General features: G+C 40.8%; 1 protein-coding gene across 2 annotated transcripts in view; it reads right to left on the reverse strand.

Annotated features, from left to right (window-relative positions):
- The window catches only part of LOC124397682 (ceramide transfer protein), a 34814-nt gene that overhangs the window by 3218 nt on the left and 10413 nt on the right, over positions 1-21183 (reverse strand). Inside the window, exons 3-17 of one of the 2 annotated variants that reach the window (XM_046867322.1) lie at positions 15270-15386; positions 10545-10652; positions 9561-9699; positions 8288-8371; positions 7883-8040; positions 4592-4684; positions 3142-3228; positions 2409-2501; positions 2153-2236; positions 1485-1580; positions 1258-1390; positions 1026-1096; positions 818-946; positions 548-677; positions 256-389 (exon numbers count right to left, since the gene is read on the reverse strand). In XM_046867322.1, the coding sequence (XP_046723278.1) occupies positions 262-389; positions 548-677; positions 818-946; positions 1026-1096; positions 1258-1390; positions 1485-1580; positions 2153-2236; positions 2409-2501; positions 3142-3228; positions 4592-4684; positions 7883-8040; positions 8288-8371; positions 9561-9699; positions 10545-10652; positions 15270-15386 (1650 nt within the window). In that variant the 3' untranslated portion in view covers positions 256-261. The remainder of the gene's footprint in view (positions 1-255; positions 390-547; positions 678-817; positions 947-1025; positions 1097-1257; positions 1391-1484; positions 1581-2152; positions 2237-2408; positions 2502-3141; positions 3229-4591; positions 4685-7882; positions 8041-8287; positions 8372-9560; positions 9700-10544; positions 10653-15269; positions 15387-21183) is intronic. The other variant, XM_046867323.1, reaches the window with a different exon arrangement.

Here is a 21183-nt window from a genome sequence, read left to right on the forward strand (position 1 = left end):
CCACTGTAACAGCATATACATCTAGTTTATTAAGCTTTCAAACATCCACCTAAGATCCATTCCTTGATCCATCCCTCCATCCATCCATCCCCCACATCCCTCCATCCATCCATCCCCCACATCCCTCCATTCATCCATCCATCCATCCATCCATCCATCCATCAATTAATCAATCAGTCAATCACTCCACATCCTCTCTCTCTCTCTCTCTCTCTCTCTCTCTCATCTGTCAGGTTAAAACAGTAGAACATTCACCTGAGCTCAGAAGAGGATGGGTTTGCCGGCAGTTTTCTCCTGCACGTAGGAGGTGAAGCGCTTGAGGAATTTGGGGTATTCTCTCTTCGCTACGGCTCTCAGGACAGACGCAGGGGCCCAGCCTCCGGGGTTCACTGCAACACGACACATCACCACAATATTCACAACATCGCAGTGACGTTTCAACAGAAAACATCACACGCTAGATGTTTAGTGGAACATTAACACTATATTCATGTACATCAACACCCTGCCAAACTAAAGCACGTGATGAATAGATGAAGAGTCTCACCGTTGGCCACGTATGTGATTTTACACAGGACGTTGTCTCGGCTGATCTCCTTGTTGCCCTCCGGTGGACTGACCAGCGTCTGGCAGATCATGGCGATGTTGATTTTGGCACGAACGCACCTGCTGCTCGGCTAAAACCAAAGAGAGCGGAAGTTTATACACAAACTGGTCTCAGTCCATCTCATCAGGAGTCTCACAACATCTGTCCATACTGCACATCCCCAGGCCCTGTACAGATGTGTGCAGCTGTGTGCACCTGTGTGTTGTTTACCTGGGCTTTATCGTGATCGACGGAGAAGTTGCACACTATCCAGGTGTCGGGGTCGTTCTCATTGCTGGCCATGATTTTACGGATGGCAGATAAATACAGCACGTCTCTCTGTGACGCAGGCCACACCCTCTGCAGGAGATAAACCAATCAGCAATCAGAAACCAGCCCCATCATTAACACAGCGCCGTGCCGAGCAGAACCGCCTCACCTTGTGGGTCTGGTAGATGATCACAGCGTTATCAGACAGACTCTCCACGATGTTGAAGTTCTCAATGGTAGCTGAAGATATAAAGAAATACAGGATAAATAATAAATACAAAAGATTAAAACATTTACAACAATAAAACTGAAAAGAAAGAAAAAACACTTCAAACACACACACACACACACATCTGAGATCATCTGTGTGTGTGTGTGTGTGTTTGTGTGTGTGTACTTACTCTCCCAGTCATTGCGAACTTCCGTATCCCAGAAGTAATGGCACACTTCATGCCCTGTGACCCCTTTGACTGCATGTGTGGCTTTCAGAGGATCCAACACGATGCCGTTCTCTTCCACCTCTCTCCTGTACACCTACACACACACACACACACACACACGTTTTAACTGAACCCAAACTCTTAATTTCTCAAATTTAAATTAGAAACCTTCTCCCTGATCTCCTCACCTTCATCTCTCCCTCCTCGACCACCAGCTGCCAGTTCGCATCTCCGCCCACATCCTGCAAGGAGTAGGTCATGTGATTCTGTACCATCTCCTCCACCTATCAGAGACACAGCAAGGAACAGGCAGTCTGAGAGTCAGACACTTTATGAGCAGACGTGTCTACAATACGGACCAATCAGAATCAAGAAAAGTGTGGCAGCAGGAAAGAGGGAAAACTTATAATTGGAGCAAATACAGGAAGAGTTGGGAAATTCTGTCCAAGACAGACTTGTGTAATGTTCTAACCACACATGACCAAATGTATTGCTCTAGTGGGAAAAGGAAATAAAGAAAAAAAAGAACCTAACAAGCAAATAAATAATATAAATGAATAAGGAATACAGTAATCCCCGCTTTACCGCGGTTCCAAACTCACCCTTCTGGTTTATCGCGGAATTTTATGGAGTTTAACGTTGAAATAATGAAATTGATTAATGATAATATAATAATAAATTATAAAATGCCTGCGATAAAAAAGTGCGTTTATGGCGGCGGTTTTGTAAAATCACTGCGATAAACAGGGGATTACTGTATATATATATAAATAAAAACAAAACAAAACAAAAAACACGTGTCGTGCCATAAAAATGAGTTAAACATGCTGTGGGAGTGGCTAGGGGGCGCCGTTACCTCAATATTGAACCTGTGCTTGTGATGCCGTGCGGGACTGAGCACTACGTCACGGGACAGAGGGGAAGAGGGCGGAGTGGGGGGCTGGAGCACAGAGACAGGATGGAGAGAAAGTGAGAAGTTTTATGATGAATGATTGTGGAATGAAAGCTGGACTGAGACAAGTGACGGTTCTGAAGGTTCAGAAACAGGAAAGACAGTTCTTGTGTGACGCGTAAGGAAGTCATTTCTTCGTGGGCAGGTCAAGCGATCTCACCTTCTCGGCGAATCGGTGGGTGCCCATCGTGGAGTAGACGTCTCCGGAAGGCATGGGGCTCGGCCTCTGTATCCGACACTTTTCCGTCTGGGTCTGCGAAAAACACGGAGAAACGATAAAGCGTCTGCTTGCCCTCCGTAACTCCGTACAGCTACATACAGATTTGCATCTGCGGATCGGATTTGCGGCATGTTGGCATTTGTTTCACGATGCATCGTTTTTTGACATTTTTGACTTAAAATTAATTGTAAGTAGAACAATTATAAATATAGATATAATATATTTATATATTTAATATGTTAATATACATTTTCGCTGTAAAGCCTTTTATAAGAATGGTGATAGTGTGAGTGCTGCACAACGAAATTCTGGCGTCGATCCCAGTTAGGACGCCATGAACGTGTAATAATTATAGGGTTTTATTTACAATTAATCACTTGGTGTTGATGTAAAGCTTAAGAAAAGCTCTAGAGGTTGACCGATTAATCGGCACAGATAATTGCTGGACCTCTCGGCAAAAATCCATAACGATAGATGGATAGACTGCGTGCTGCACGGAGAGCACTATTATCATTTTATTTATTAATGAATATATTCGTATTTTTTTCGTTTATCACATTTTTGTAATAAAGTTCACAATCCATTTCTATCCAGTATCCATTTCCGAAATGTGTGTATAGCCAATTATTGATTAGAAGTAATCGGTGATGAAAATGATGTAACTGGTGCAAACCTGCTCCTCTATTTTGTCTTGTCGGTCCAGAGCAGCTTCCACGGCATCGAAGAACTCATCCTCGTTGATGAGACTGTTCGGGCCCTCCTGAGACCAGAGAGACAGAGGAAAAAGAAAGTAAGTCATGACTCTCAGTAATGCATTAACCACATCAAGAGATGGAGAGAGAGATAAAAGTGGGGAAATAAACAAAAGCGTTCTTATCGGTGAGTGGAAAATAGAATAAACAAGTTCTTCAGAACGGCGATATCCAACACAAGACATGAATAAATGATGAAACGTGGACATATTACTTCAGAACATATTACTTCAGGACATATTACTTTAAAACAAGTTCTCAGCTTTTGGTGTAATTCATTATCTAGAAGACATTAAAGGAAAAAGCTTCTAGATTAAATTGCGATTCAGTGAAACATTTGGTAAGGGGGTGGAGTGTCTCCAGGGAGAACATTTACAATCTGACCACATTTTGAAAAATCGAAACCAGCACCTTCTTATCAGCTGCTCGTGTAATAAATGCCTACATGAAATAGAGGCATGAAATGAAGCTTTACAAGGTGATAAAAATCCAAAAAAGCTCTCTGTTCCTTCTTGAAGCTATTGAGATGCTGAAAACTGCATGTTCTCGGTAGTCCATGTACAGTATTTTTTTAAAAAAAGCATCTGAAGGTGATGTCAGAGGGTCAAATAACGTTAAATAATAAAAATAAATATTATAATAATCCAGTACAATAATTGGATTTAAATTTACAAGTATTATTTGTGACACTTTTTTTTTTTTAATTAGATTTAGGTCACATGACTACCTTAATTGAAAATACCTTATTAAACTAAAAAAAATAACTTTATCTCATATCTAGATTTATGGCCAGAAATATTGGGACACCCGATTTTTTCTTGGAGACACACAATTGTCTTTGGATGAAGCATGAAATTCTTCCCTCACTTGAACTAGGAGACCCAAACCAGTTGCAGAATGACAATGTTCCAGAAAGATCTGTTTTTCATGGAAGATCTTCTGCTATAGAGCTCTGACTCTACTGGACATGATGAATGTGAACGCTGACTGCACCCCAGGCCTCCTCACCACATCTCACCTACATCAGTGCCTAACTCTACTAACACCCTTGTGGCTGAATGAACCGCAACAAATCTCCTCAAAATCTAGTGGAACATCTCAGAAGAGTGCCGGTTCTTATAACAGCAAATGGCGACTCTTATCTTATAATCAGGTTTCCACAAAATTTGTCTAAATATTGTTTTATAACACTATTAAAGATTTGTCATCTATATTGTTTTTTGTTAAATTATTTTACATAAACAAAAGCATTACAATTATTTAAAAACTTTAACAATCCAATGTGCTCGTAAATAAAACCGTAACTCCTCCCGATCATGAATAAGTGAAGAAAATTCAGTTGTTTAAAAGAAAAACAAAAACAAATCTCACCTCGTAATCCGGGCCTCCGAAATGAGATTTCTTCTTAAGCTCGGTCAATGCGGTTTTATAGGCCTCCTCCACTCTCCTCCTTTTCTCCGTCTCCTACAGACAGACAGGCAGAGCGATTGAGAACGACAGGAATGAATGAGAGAAGGGGAAAGGGTATGTAGGAGGGTGAGAAAGATTCAGAGCAAAAGTCACAAAGGATGTTTTGCCACGCTACAACTTTCTTATCTCTCGATTATCACCGATTATTGAATTATACGATAATTAAGAAGCGAGGCAAAGCAATTCAAATCCGTCCGCTGATAAGATGGTACCTGACCGGCTTGCGTAGGTCAAGATAAGAAATAAAAAAACACAAATACATCTGAAAAACATCGTTAGTAGCAGCCTGATCAGGGTGAGGGTAATTCGCCTGCCATTGGCAGAACAGTAGTTAAAGACATGATTCAGGTGCTGATCAGATCATTTGATCAAAAGGTTGCCAAATCAGATCCGCAAATCGCCAGTTGTACCTTCAAGTGGTTGACTGATTCACAGTCATTTTTAGGGAAAAAAGGAATCTAAACATACACCAAACTGGCAAAAGTATACGGACACGAGATGATCAGACCCACATGTTGAGGTGATTGTCAGGTTAGATAAAGAAGGGATTTTTACTCATCATGTATACATCACAGCACAGTGAAATCCTTTCTTCTTGTATCCCAAAGATGGGAATCTGGTGTCAAAGCATCATGATACAGTGCCCCTAAAGCATCCAGAGTTAAGGGCTTTGCTCAAGGGCCCAAGAGTGACACCTTGGCGATAGTCGTGTCTTCAAAGGCCTTTACCTATGTGAGCAGGATTATACAGTTTTGCACACCATGACCAAAAAGAAACGATTTAGGCCACGCCCACTTTGGATTTAAATCCAGATACACATTTTACACGATATATCATCAAAAGTTTTGGGACACCTTCTTTGGATGCAGGAGCATGAGATTTTCCATTGACTTGATTGAGGAGACCCGAACCTGTTCCAGCATGACAATTCACCTCTGTGCACAAAGCCGAATCCATGAAGATCTGCTTTAGAGCTCTAAACCCTATTGGACATGGTGCATGTGTAAAGCACACCAGGCCTCCTCTCCTGGCAATCATTACCTATTTTTATTAACACCTTTGTAGCTGAATGAGCTCAAATTTCCAAAAAATCTACTAGAAGATCTTCTCAGGAGAGTGGAGGTTATTATGAGAGCAAATCGAGACTAAATGTTGAATGGAAAGTTAAAAAAAAATCTTATGGTCAAGTGTCCACAAACTTTTGAGTATTTTTATACTGTGACTGGAATGTAAAAGGGAGAGTTATTTAAGCAGGGGATTAGTAGTTTTTATTCAGGTATGGGGAAGGAACAGAGTACTTCATCCAACACTGAATATTCAATGCCCTTAACACACACACACACAACAAGTCACTGTATTAGACCTACAGAAACTTGTGTATTTATAGAATGGAAGCACTGTAGCGCATCTCTTTCAGCACAACACTGCGACACACCACCACCTACTCACCACCTAATCTCCTGTTGTCTTGTCTCCATTGACACTTGCCTTATTGTTTGCATAACAGGAAACCGCATTTTCATGTTCCCAAGCGGATTATTCAGATCAGCAGCGTGGCACGAAAAGTCATTTTCAACAGAACGATAGCTTTGTGTAGACGTGAGTCACAAAGAACTGACCAGAGACTCAGCGGCCGAACGTTTATCAAACCTCACGTTAGGGGTGAATTAACATACAGTATGTGATTGTTTAGAGCAAAGGGTTCCTGAACCTTTTTTCTGTGGAGGCCACGTAATTGTTCCCTTCTCTTTCCTATAACAGAAAATGACAAGGGGCGAAGTGACGAGAAATACTGTGGAGATTTTATGATTTTAAAATACATTTATTAAACCGCCTAAAGCTGGATTAGTTTATTATTTTGTTCTTTACTGCTTTCAGGGTTTGTGCAGGTTTTACCAAGTCGAATTTAAGACTTTTCAATATCATTAGGAATGAAATTTAAGACCTACGTCATGGCTAAACTTTCCATAGCTGAAAAATCAAATCCTTTTCACGTCTGTGGTACAATCCGAGAGAAATTCACTCTAATAACAGAAATCTGATTGGCTGTCGCATCCTGGTCTCGTTTATAGTACAGCGAATTAGATTTGAGATGTGAGAAAGATGTAAGACAACAAGGAAAACAAAAAACATCCCAAAGGACATTGGAAAATTAAGACGTGTTTAAAATTATTTTAACGCCCTAAAATTTCGATTTTGAAATGTGACTTTTTTTTAATAGCTTTTTTTGGACCTCGCGGTTTGAAACCCTGCTATTGAAATCAAAACATTTATTTACTTACGCATATTAATCGGTGTATTCTTTGAACGCATGTGCCGTTTCGTGACGGATAAAACGAACAGTCGTTATTGAAATTCCCTGCATTCTGAATCTGCTTTTCTCTTTGCCATTTTGTTGTCTCTTTGAATTCTCTCGCTGACTCGCGTGCAGTCGCGTCTGCTTGATCACAATGAAACAGTATGTTGAATGTACCATTCTGTTGGTTGGTTGGCGAAACAAACAAATAATTAGGCTTTATTATTATAATTATTAAGATAATAACTAAGGAAAATTGAGTTTAAAAGCCATCCTTTATGATCAAATACAGATATGATACTAGCAAAACATATACTGAAATAAAAAATATAGCTAAAATTTTATATGATTCTGGCATTGTTCAGAGGGTCGTTGCAAATGTGGCATAGTTTGGAAGCCCCTCATTTAAAGGGCTGAAGTCACCCTGGTTACATCCCATTACTTATTTATATCACTAATAGTTTATTTAAGCGTCGCCAAAAAAAAAAAAAAAAAAAAACATTAAAACAACCAAAATAATGAAACGTTTTTAAAAAAGATGTCCTGCTGGTACACCAGCCATATCCTGATGGTCTGTGTTCTACATTCTGAGGTTTCAAAGCTCAATAATAACTGGTCGGTTGTTCAAGTCCCAGCACGTCCAAGCAGCCACTGTTGGGCCCTTGAGCAAGGCCCTTAACCCTTTCTGCTCCCGGGGTGCTGTGTCATGGCTGAGCCTATGCTCTGACCCCAGCCTCCTAAACAAGCATGGATATGTGACGAAAGAATTTCAATGTGACAAAAAAAATGCAATGTAAAATAAACAATGTTGGCTGGAAAACCGGATGAGATTTTGTTGCTATCGGTTACGCGACTTTGTCCAGGTGTACGTCGGTAACGCTTTTTGTGTCCCGTACCTTATCCAGTCTCCTCTGCCAGCTGTCCTCTCTCTTCACCATCAGGTCGATGCAGTGTGAAAGCGTGGCTAAGATCCCCGCTGTAGTGGCTTTAAATGTGATGGCCTCGCCTTTAAAATCGATCCCGTTGAGGCCTTTAGTGCTCAAAGACTGAAACACTATGGAAACACACAAAAACAACAAACACTGCATTTATTCCTCAAAATGAGACGTTAAAGAGGCGGTTTGTCTTTTTCACTGTATTTTTTAAAGATAAGATTTCAAATTAGATCATGATCACAGAGCTATAAAAACCTATTAAAAAAGTAACAAACCGCCCCTTTAAAGCTAAACCATATACATAGAAAACATCATACAGCCAAAAAAATAATTAAAAAAATCAACCGGGATTCTTATGGAACTTACGCTTTTCTTTGCTGCCGTTGTGGTTGTGCAGGAATTCGCCATCGGTGCGGGTCGTTGGGAAGTCGTCTTCATCATCCTCCACAACTGCGCACACACACACACACACACACACACACACACACACACACACACACGATCAGTATGAACTCAGAGACCCGAGAGAAAGTGGAAGGCACTGCCTAGAGCTGCCAGTACATCAGGCTGCACAGTGAAGCAGCAAGTGTAGAAACCCAGTTCACCACACAACACTCATTCTTCAAACACACACACAGAGACACAGAAAGAGAGAGAGAGAGAGAGAGAGAGAGAGAGAGAGAGAGAGAGAGAGAGAGAGAGAGAGCACGAGAAGATCGAAAGAATGAAGAAAACAATGAAAGAGACAAAGTGAGAAATGACGAGGGGGAGGACTGTGAATGGACAAAAGAAGTTACTGATTATGCTTGTATGAAGAGAGAACGAGAGATAGAGAAAATAAGAGGAGGTGTATATTAAAAGGCAAAAGACGAGAAAAGGAAGAGAATGAGAGAAGGCTTGCGGCGTGAAAAAAAGATCGTTTACTGAAATCAGGTTCGGCTCTGTATTATTTTCACCAATAGTTGATTTATGGAAATATTGATACTGATAGTTTTTCCGGGTTGCATTATACAGCATGAATGCGGCATCTAGAGGCAAATCACTGATGCCACATGATGTTTTTGTGAAGTTTCTTTTTTTTCTCATTTTGAATGCAAGTGCTCAAATTTTTTTGTGGTGTCCTTTTTGTTTCAGGTTGAACGCATGTCTTATTTCTTTTAGCACATTTTCCTGATTCAGTACTGTATTTTTCTTGTAATAAAGTTCAGTACTATTTTACACGGAGAGTTATGTTAGTTTTTCTATCCAGTTTCTATTTTAAAAACTATTGGTTGATTGATCGGTTATCGGTAAATATGAACCTACCTAACCGGTATCGGTAAAATCAACTATTGGCTGACCTCCAATTTAATTTGCGAAGCGATCAGACACTGAAGACTCCATTTGGAAAGTATACCATAAATATCGCAGCAGGGAAAAAAAAACCCTCACCATATCAACAACTACATCCTGATTATGTGGAGTCCCTGTAAACTCGTCACCATGGAAACCTCAACGTATCAGATGAGAGACATGAATCAACACCTACCTGACCAATCAGATTTGAGGTTTTATTATACACCGTCACAATGAGTGTGTGTGTGTGTGTGTGTGTGTGTGTGTGTGTGTGTGTGTGTGTGTGTGTGTGTGTAAAACTCACTCTTATCCCTCTGCAGCTCGTCTTTAGACACGGCGTCTGAGCAGGCGTCGAAATATTTCTGGAGCGTGTCCACCTGCCTGCACAGGATGTCTCTAAACGTCTCCATCTCGGCAAGCTTCTCTCGGAGACTGTGGCCCTTCTGCGAAACACACACACACACACACACACACACACACACACACACACACACAGTAAGAAAGGATTAACCACAGGGTTCTGGTGTGTCACAGATTAGACCAGGGAAGAGTGATACAATATCGATTTTGTGATGTCACAATACCACACTTTTCTGTTACACTGCATGGTCAAACGTTTGTGGACACCTGACCATAAGATTGGTATGTCCTTCTTTCCATACATCTCATTCCACACTACGTCCGTATTTGCTCTTATAATAAGCTCCACTCTTCTGGGAAGATGTTCCTCTAGATTTTGTGGAGAGTTGTGGAGATTCATTCATCTACAAAGGTGTTAGTAAAGTCAGGTAGTGATGTAGGTAAGTAGGTGACGAGGCCTGGGGTGCAGTCAGCGTTCACATTCATCCCAAAGTCCAGAGCTCTATAGCAGGAGATCTTCTGCTTCATCCAAAGACGTCCAATACAAAAGTGTGTCTCCAAGTACAGTTTGAGGAACAACAAAATTCAGGTGTCCCAATACTTTTGCAACGTTATTATAGTGCATCCCTATAACTGTGATTCGCAAAATGGCTCAATTTTTCATATTTATATACTGAAAAATATCACCGCTGTTGATACACAGTGTACTGCAAGTGTGTGTATTGTGATACGATATTTCGGTCACATCACCCACCCCTTGGGCTCGGACTGTAAAGCTCTCATTTCTTTTTCTGGGAAATCAAGAGTATGTAAGAGAAGTAAAGTGTGTGTGTGTGTGTGTGTGTGTGTGTGTGTGTGTGTGTGTGTGTGTGTGTGTGTACGCTGTGAGAGTTCGAGTAACACAGACAGAGTGGGAGTTTTTTCTCACCTTGAACGAGGAGGTGGAGGTGGCGGAGTAGCCGCTGGTAGCGGAGGTGAGGGAGAGCATGGAGCCATGTCTCCTCAAACTGGACTCAGATCCATAACCGGACTCGGCCTGGGTGTGTGAGAGAGAGAGAGAGAGAGAGAGAACGAGAACTTCATCAAAAACCATAAACACAAATGCAGCCACGCTTGATTCTTTTAAATTCTTGATTCTTTAATTTTTTCTTTATTTATAACCTTAAAAACATAAATAAATAATTAAATAAAAGAAAAAGTAATCATGTTCTAGTATAGAAGAAACGCATCAGAAACGCTTATCTTGAGGAACAGCTCAGAACAAGAGCACATAAAACACATGCATGATACCCCTGAGACGAGACAAGAGGAGAGACAGGGTGTCTGAGCGAGACGAGACGAGCACACAGAACAGGGTCCAAGAACACTTGTGTACATCCCCGACTGTGTCGACACAGAGGATTTCGAATGCGATTTATAGCTGCTATTGTGCAAGTCTGAACAGGAGCCAATTTGCCGCGGGAGCGTTCCTCGACGTTATAATAAGTATGTATATTTATAGTGTTAAATAAATCCATTTATTAAAAAAAAAAAAAAAAAAAAAAAAAAAAATATTTGAGCATTTGGAAAAAAATATTAACTGGTCACTATGAAATCATCAATTTCCTTTTATTTGAAGACAAGCCTGTTTTTTTATTGCACAATATATTGCATGAAATATACAGTATATTACAACCTTAATTCTTAGTTAAAAAAAACTTAAATCCAATAAAAATAATCAAAATTCGATTTCTAAATAATAGTAACAATAATAAGGCTATTTGAAATAAATAATGTTTTACAGATTGTGGAGTGATTTTTACATAAAATTATTAATTGAATGACCCTCAGTATTAAATTAGCAATTTCATTGGGTTGAAAAACAGGTGTCATTTGTGGCTCTGGAAAGACATAAAAATCAGTAGCTGGTTCACCACTAGAGGGCAGCGACGTCAAAAGTCAGCAATCAGTCAGCCTTCGGCCTGATCACCTCCAGAGGTAACTATAGTTCAAACACGATCCTCTTAATAAACACTGAGTCGCTTTTATGGCCGTTCCAGCCAATCGGCTCGTCTCGCGCTGACGCCAAGACATTAGTACCATCCAATCACAGGCCGGGTAGAGTCCGCGTTTATCTGATCGATTACTGACTAAATCTAATAGCGCAGAGTCAGCATCCGATCCAATAAAGTTTAATGGGATGAAGCAAAAGATTTAGTGTGTGTGTGTGTGTGTGTGTGTGTGTGTGTGTGTGTGTGTGTGTGTGTGTGTGAGTGAGTGAGTGAGAGAGAGAGAGAGCGAGAGCGAGAGCGAGAGCGTGTGTGTGTGGTCTACAGTGTAAAGCTCGGGAACTTTATATCAGAGATAAAGTAAATAAAAGATGAAATGTGTTTACTTGGGTCGGGTCTTCTTTGTAAATCTCACACACACACACACACACACACACACACACACACACACACACACACACACATTTCAGATTAAATCACATCTCCTCTGCGTGCGTGTGTGTGTGCGTGCCACTGGAAATCTCATGTTTTTACTTTTCCATGTGATCTTTAGCATGACTGCTCTATACCCCCCTCCACACACACACACACACACACACACACACACACACACACACACACACACACACAACACAAATCTGACTCTCTCCAAGTACAGACTTGAAAAAAATACAAATAAATGTGGAAAAAAAAAAAAAAGAAAGAAAGAAAGGAAGAAAAACACAAGTTAGAAAATGATGCACAAAAAGACAACAGAGAAAAAAAGACAACAGAGGAGTGTGTTTGTCCATCCAAAAGTGTGTTATTGTGCAGTAATGTGGCCACACCTCAACACACACACACGTCTCTTTTTGGCAGCTGACTTCAGAGGAAACCCTACACACATATATACACACACACAAACACTTTCTTTTTCCTCCAAATGACACACCTATTGTGTTGGTAAAGTGTTTGTGTATTTTGAACAAGAGTCTCCTTCAATGTGTGTGTGTGTGTGTGTGTGTGTGTGTGTGTGTGTGTGTGTGTGTGTGTGTGTGTGACTTTTACTTAGAAATGAAAATATTTGGGGTACATGTTTCTGTATGAGTGACTCACATTGCAGGATGTGGTGTTTGTGTGTGTGTGTGTGTGTGTGTGTGTGTGTGCGTGTGTGTATATATGTGTTAAAAGCCATGGTACCCCTATGGCTACAGTTCAGTCTCCTCCCAGCCTTGGTCACACACACATTCTCACACACGCACACACACACACACACACACACTCTGTGTGTAAAATAATAAATTACATCCGCTGCACTGCTGAGACTTGAGCACAGAGACAGCTGATTTCAATAGCAGGCCACGCCCACTGCAACTCAGTTCTGGTCAACTGCACTTGACACCTTTTTAACGACACGGTGTCACGCCCTGTTTACTGTCAATCACATCCGTGAATTTGGAAAATTCTTTCTATTGTGGTTCCTGTCAGCTCATTTTTTCTGATTAAAAAGACTGACTTTAATGTTAATTAATTCATCATTCCTAAAAAGTTGCTGATCCACACTGAAACGTCTAAAAACTGCTCACGTCCCTGTACCGTGTAAGAGCAAAATATAAGACGCCCCGACCCGCGTCGTTCTTGCCTGCCGCTTTTTTCCGGCTATTTGAAATGTTGCGGCAATGGCTAAAAATGCGTCATCGTTTTCTGAAGCTTTCATTTACACAGTCCACACTGCGACGTGTTTCCATTGACTGAATACGCCATCTCGATGTGGACAGAAGGCCAGAACGGAGAGATAAATATGCGTTTTCTAATAAAAACGTATTAGTGTGGACATGGCCTACGTTTTTCCCAAGTTTACCCCTAATGAGTGAGCCAGTGGTGACTGTGGCATGAAAAAAACCCATAAGATGGCACGAGGAAGAAACCTCAAGAGGAACCAGACACCTTTATCCAGAGCGACTTCCAATTATACAACTTAGACGTTGTGGGTTCAGGGTCTTGATCAGCCCCACTTCAGGCTAAAAAAAAGTTGTGGACTAAAAATATAATATGATGATTTAATTCCCGTTACTTGTATTTAACCAACATGCAGAATTCCTACAATGGCGTCTGATTTGTCATTTACAGCCTTCAGCGCTCTGCATCTTTGGCATCTGCCCAAGTTTCCAGAGATTCACGATTCAAAAAGTTTACTGTGGGAAATTTTTGTACTATCAAAAAAGAAAGATTGATACAGATGATGTTTACTACTTTAGGATTACTGCAAAAGGAAGACAATCGTCCAGTGTTTGTAGAGAAAAAAAAACAAACCACGTGTATCGTCCAGGAACCGAGGCAATTTACGAAAAGACGACACCCCTCGGCAACATGTCTCCATGGGGATGCCCACGTGATTAAAGGGCCAGATGGACCAGACAGGAGTCCTAAGCAACAAGAGGCCAAAACCTCTTCAGTGTTTCAAGTGCGTTGCAAGTACACACACTTTGTCCTCAAAAAAAGTCTGCAGGTTTTTCTTTATCTGAACACACTCAATTTTCACCAACAAGACCATTGAGGAGACTGCTAAAGGTAGTCGCAGCGCTTCATAAGCATGTTATGAAGGTCTATTTGATTTGAAGGCGTTCAAGCGTACAGGCACATTTGTTATGTTGTAGTGAAACAAAACCTCCAAGACCTTTTTGATCGAAATCAATATGCAATACAGACAAATGTAGTTCTTGGTTCCTCCTTAAACTGTTACCACAGAGTTGCATGTCCTTTACAAACCCGATCATCATAAGACGAGTTTTTCAGGCGGAAACGATAAACATGTGCAGGGTTTTCTGGTGAAAAATCAGCAAAAATCCATACCAATAGTTTTTCCAGGTTGCGTTATAGTACGAGAGCAGCCTCTAGAGGTGAATCACAGATGTAACGTGCTGTTTATCTGAATCGTCTTTTTCTATTCTTCATTTTGGATGTGACTGTTTGAATTTTTTGGTGGTACTTTTTGTTTCAGTTTGAATCCATGTTTTTTTAATTACCTAAATATTTATTAATATAATGCATATATTCAAATTTTATTTAAAACTTTTATGATTCAGTACTGTTTTTGTATTTTTTTAATACAGTTCAGTACTATTTTACATGGACTTTTATGGGTTTTTTTTAATACAATATCCATTTTAAACGGTTGATTCAACGGTTATAGTCAAGTACAATCCAATCTAGCTAGCTATCGGAAGAAAGAAGAAAAAACACTGCAGATACACTAGGTACAATTTAAATAATATAAAATGTATATTTAGAACATTTCGGAAATCTAATCTTATTACCCCAAATCTTATTACTTATTATATGTTTGTTTTTTGTTTTTTTACAAAATGTGAGCAAAAGCAAAACAGGACTTGCTACAACTTTTGTCATGACATGAAGCAGCATAAAAAATAAAATTAAAAAGTTGCAAAAGGGAACGCGGGTAAGAATTTCTTGAGGCAAAAGGAGAAGGGTTGTACCATTAAGTAGTGACCCATTAGACTGCATTGTGTCAAAGCACAATGCTGAAATCAGGATGGTAAAAAATGCAGAAGAGGTTTCTGTGTACTTTTGGAGATTTCTGTACACGTATAAGCTAGCACTAAAGTCCTTCGATGTTGCACAGTAAAAGGTTATGGGAAGTGTGGATGTAGTGATGTCAGACTCACCCTGTGCTGCTCAATGGAGTCGATCCACTGGTGACGGTGCTCCGGGTCCAGAGCCCTCAGGTACCACACGCTGTCATTAACACTGATATCCAACCTGCACTCATCGAACTCGTGAGGCTGTAAAGTCAGAGAGACACACAAATGTAGAATTTTAATAATAAGTAAAGAAAATGTAAATCCTAAACAAAATAGTCCAATAATTTTAATGATTCAAAGGCAAAAATACAGTTGGATTTTACAACGGCGTTTGTGTCGCATTAAAAAAATCTTGGGATTGTAGCAATACAAGAATAAAGTTGTAATATTTTAAGGAAAAAAGTCAAACTGTTCGTGTGTGTGTGTGTGTGTGTGTGTGTGTGTGTGTGTGTGCTTGTGTCTTACAAACGTACTTTAAAATATTATTAAAATGTGTATTATTACTAATTCTATGTCTACAACTATTATTATTAATTATTTAAACTACATTATACTTCCCATACATTTTCACCGTTAAACTTTAGGCCACGCCCCTACCCGTGTGACGGTTATGGTCTCGATCGAAGGCCTAGCATTGCAAGTATACAAAGAAAGTGCTGAGCTAAGCGCACTCCCATGATTCCCTGCCACTTAATGCCCAAGTCTGTGGGTGATCTGGTGGTCGATTTCACAGAGCACTAATGGTATACGATACGCTCTTCTGTTGTGAGCACATTATGAACATCAGAAAACCCATCAGTGTGACTTGCATGTAAAACCCGTGTGTAACACTTTCAGCACATCGTTCTCCAGAGAACGGATCAATTCGAACAATGAGGCATGAGAAGACGAGGAGAAGCCCAGAGAGAGAGAGAGAGAGAGAGAGAGAGAGAGAGAGAGAGAGAGAGAGAGACTCACTGGTTCCATCAGGGAGAGGAGAAAACCCTGTAAAGCACAGCTGGACGCTTGAGTTCCCTTTTAAATTATTTTTATACCTTGGCGGGGGGTTATTTTCAGCCCGGACGCCACTCTAGAAGCTTCCGCGATCGGTGGGGACGAGCTAAACGCAGCTAATGCATTGTCCATCATCACTACAGAGCGGGGTTGAGTTGAGCTGGAGCTTCTACCTCAGCAGCATAAACACGATTCAAAACTGAACAGCTGCAAAACTCGAGATTTGAATATCTGAATACGATTTTTTTTTGTAGATTTGAATTTCATATTTTTAACCAAGTTTGTCGACCAGACCATAAAACTCAAACGTGTCTACATCTAGTCTCCACTCTTCTGGGTAGATGCTCCACTAGATTTTGTAGAGATTTGTGTATAATCAGACACGAGGGTGTTAGTGGATGTGAGCAGGCCTGGGGTGGAGTCAGCGTTGAATATTATCAAATATTCTTTTATTTATATTATTTAACAAAGTGGGCATTTTATTAAAAATTGTTTTTAAAAAAACTGTTTGATGGTCACAAATTTAAATGATAATAAACTGCGTTAATAAAAAAAAAAAAAACAAGCAATTTTATGTTTTGCATTTCTCTCCCCACCCCAACTTTCCCAAAATTAAACCGGACCGATACAAAAAAAAAAAAAACGAGGTATGTACCGAACCGTGAAATTTGTGTACCGTTACACGCCTGCTACTCGGTGATGCAGGAGGTTTCATCATCAGCATCGAACCAGTAAACTATAAATGTATTAAATACGACACAGGAAAAATTGATTGGATTTCTGAGCGCGAATAAAAATAAACTAGAGATTGTCTTTGCAGCTAGTAAGATGTGCACTCATCACAAAAGTCCACGAGTCAGCAGTTGAAGCGCTCACTGGTTTTGTTTCTAGCTATTAAAAGTAGAGGTGTGACAAAACTCGACCATCTCTGGAGTCTGAGAAACCAGGAGATGAGGAGAGTTCAGTGTAACATGTCGGTCAGTAGTAACCAGTCAGCTTCCGGGAAAACTGCAAAACTGATGACTCAAAGCTCGCTGGATTGGTAATGTGTGTGTGTGTGTGTGTGTGTGTGTGTGTGTGTGTGTGTGTGTGTGTGTGTGTGTAAAGCAGCTGATGAATTAAAACCAGCTAGAAGTACACATGCTGATCCACTCGAGGAACCCGATGAGAAAACAAACGCAAAGATTTGCATTTCCGGAAAACAGATGTAGCTCTGAGGGAGGGGAGAGTGAGGGATGACACAGAGAAGAAATAGAAAGCGGAAATAAAAGGACGACTAAGAAAAGAAGAAAGGTGGTGAAAAAAGGGGGGAATTCTCTCTCTCTTCTTCTTCTCAATTCTTTCTCTTGCCTTCCCAATATCTGTTTATCCCCTAAATTCTTCTTCCCCCTTCATTTTATTCCTCCATTCATTCTCCATTAATCCCTCTTCTCAATTCGTTTTCTCCTTCCCTCCATCTCCCTTAACATTTATGATTATTTTGGGGGATAGAGTCTACTCGTGGGGGTTACGTTCCGCGTTCACGTAACAAAAAATGGCGAAGTTGTGATTCACTTGTCATAAATGTTTGATTTACTACTTTAAATGAATAATACAACAATAAAATACTTTTTCAAACTTTTTGGTCATTTATTAGTAAACGATCAGGTTTTTCACGAGTTACTCTCAGTCCGGCTCCAGATGAAAAGTCACCAACTATCGAGGTCGCGAGTGTCAAGGTCGTTAGTATCAAGGTTCCACTGTGTACATATATTTTTTTCTCCCCTCAGAGAGCATGTGTGTGAGGAGTAACAAAGTCCGAAGGGCAGAAAACACTTTAGAAAGAAAAGATATCGTTCACTTTGCCTCCAACTTCGAGGTCACAGTTTTCTGAAAACGTCAGAAGTCTCTCAATGTAGTTTTAACGATTTCTCTCATCGATATTTAAATCTTTTGAGATATTAATAAAATGCATCTCGAGGGAGCCGAAGCGAAGAGAACCGGACCTGCTGGCTGAGAAGTGCAGGATGTGACCTCAAACACATCAGGACACACAGGAAAGTGCAACACAGGAAAAGGAGAGACATTTCCTGCTTTATATACTAAAGAGAGTCCTGAATTTCATCACCAGCTTCAAATCGTTGAGCAATTCGTTTCGTCACGACGTCGCGTTCGACGGGAACTTTCACAAGTTTCGAGCATTTTCCGGTTTCCCGGTTTTAAGCAATTCGAAGAGCATTCGCAAAGCTTTCGCACGGATCCGCTTGAGAACTCTGGGTTTACTAGATAACCACAGCTGTGCGCACACATGCTCTCAATCTCACACACACAATTTTTCCACAACATGAGACACGCCTGGTCCAACCATTTTAAACGGGTCGATAAAGTTCACAAGCGTTCTAATTACCGATTGCCAAGAAAACAACACTCATCTACGGCTACATCGGTATGACAAAAACTTAACAAGTCCACTGATTCAGCGTCCTGACAATCACGTGAAACTAGAAAAAATATGTACTGTACATAAAAAGGTTGCTTAGTATATTGACACAAACTAGTCACAATGTTTTAATTTGTCTTGTGGGCATGGCCTGTTCTTCCAGGGGGGTGTCAACAAATCGCAGTCGACACGCACGACCTGCATTTTTTTTTAAACTTGCGAAATAATTTAAATTTTGTTAAGATTTCCTTGCTGTAACTTTTCTTGTAGTAAATGGAGAGCAAATTATACTTGTCTATTCCCCTTTTTTGTGGATCCGGAAAATTTCCTCAAAAAAATGTAATGTGATCCAAAGCGTGAGTTTTGTGATCAATTGCACCACTAGTAGCTATATATAAATCCAACTTAATTTAATAACAGAGTAACGTGGTGAAAATCTGTTATCGTTAGGCGTGGCAAGCTAGCTGTACTAGCAACGTACATGCTACGAGTGGGAAACGAAAGAGAAGTTGGACCACGCAATTAGCCAGGAATCCATTGTCGCTGAAATCACAGCTCCATGTTGCGCACGTGTGTAGACAAAATGTAAATAATTCATACTTAAGTGTATACTCCAAAAAAAAAAAAAAAAAAGGTCACAAGTACAGGAACTCGCTCTGACTCACGCAGATCAGCTGATCGAGCGCTTTGTAATCAGTTAGTAAGCTACATCGGGTGCGTTTAGCAAGAAGGACATGCTATTTAGTGCGACGTGTAAATAGGATAAAGGTCGCTCAGAGGCAGGGCGGTGTACGAGCGCGTGTGTGCGCGCACGTGAGTGTGTGCGCGCGAGTGTGTGCTGGTGTGCAGATGTGAGCTGAGATGTGTATGTCTGTGCTGGAGTGAAGCCAAAAGCCCTAAACGAATGGCAACAGCGAGCTCAGTTCTGGAGCAGGCCCAGGATTTAACACGTGACACCACACACACACACACACACACACACACACACACACACACACACACACACACACACACACACACACACTTTAAAATGCTCCTGACCCTCAAACTCGTAGTTAAGCAGCCCTGCCTACAAACAGCCGTGCCTTTATTAAATATTCAGGGCGTCAATACGGACAATGTGTGTTCCTGGCTTCCGCTTCCCTCCTGAGTTGAACTCGACCATGCTGCACTTAAACACTCGGATTTCCTCCAGCTCAGTGAGCTGAAGTGAAAAAAATACATAAAAAAAAAACATCAAAACCAACAAAAAAAAATTCTACGAGATCAAGAGCTCTATAAATCAGATCTTCCACTTCAACCCATGTAAAGCAGATCTTCATGGAGCTGAATGTGTGCACAGGGGCATCGCTCTGGATAAATTAGAGAAGAATTCAGTACATCAAAGTACTTAAGACAGCAAGGCATCAAAGAAATGGCGTCCCGATTTTGGAGACACTTTATCTTCTCCCCAAAACTCCCACCTCTACCTACCCTCCTAAAGCTGTTTCTCCCCCTGGCTGTGGTTCTACTCCTACACCTCACTTTCAAGCAGCCAGCTGTAGACTCTCACACCCTTATTATCTCTGCGCTAAATAAACGAGTGGAACCTCGGCGATAAGAGCGGTGCAGCTGCAGAAGCTCGAGGTTAGCCAGGACCGGGACTGGTGCAGGAAAAAAAAAGCAGGATTTCACTCAGATGAGATTGGAATTGGAAATGAGGAACTCGTAGCTGCTTGGTAATTGGAAGACGGAGCATTAACAAGATAAAAGCTCTGCAACTGGGGCAGCGAGTGCAGGTCAGGGCCAGTGGATTAAAAAGCACAGAGATGTTTGGGGTGTGTTCGAATAAAATGCAGCCTTCTGAAGTGAAATGTTGCAATTTAAGATGCAGCAGTGCAACTGAGCCCACATCTCCATCAATGGAACCCACACCTCCATCATTTGGTCCAGACAAAAACCATACCACCTTCACTGGAATTGAGAACCAACACCAAACCTCCTTTACTGTAACTAACAAGTACAGAAGCCACGCCTTCCTCTCAGAAACACACATAAAGGTTACATGTACCGACATGTACAAAAAAGAAACAAACCCTCACTGAAACTGACATGCAGAGGCCACGCCCCCTCCCCCCAGAAATCTTTACACCACTTCTGGGAAACTTGTTATATAAAATGAACGTGACCAAAATAAATTTGGACGTACGACCTCATCTGCTCATAATCAACCCCGGCTTATAGCAGGCTGTTTTTCTCCCATGCCCGACTGTTTATCCTGGGAAAAAAAAAACGAAAATGTTCTTGAAGCCCCTCCCATTAAGTTCCCAGATCAGCATATGGTTTACGTCAGTGATGTCATGTAGATGTTAAGAAAACGATCCCCAAAGAGTCTCCAGACCGGGCGGTAAACATCTCGGCGAGTATTCAATGTGCGATACGAGTCTGGAAATACTGAGCGGTTCGCATCCTCGCACTACTTCCTGTTCCAGAGGAACATGGTTTGCTAATCTGTGAATACAATCTCAGGTGGCTGAATTGAGCAGTGTTTCATCTTATCGCAGGTTCGCATCAGTATAAGCCAAACAATACACAAAACAGTGGACT

This window comes from Silurus meridionalis, chromosome 15 (genome assembly GCF_014805685.1).
Source record: "Silurus meridionalis isolate SWU-2019-XX chromosome 15, ASM1480568v1, whole genome shotgun sequence".
In the NCBI taxonomy this organism is placed as follows: domain Eukaryota; kingdom Metazoa; phylum Chordata; class Actinopteri; order Siluriformes; family Siluridae; genus Silurus; species Silurus meridionalis.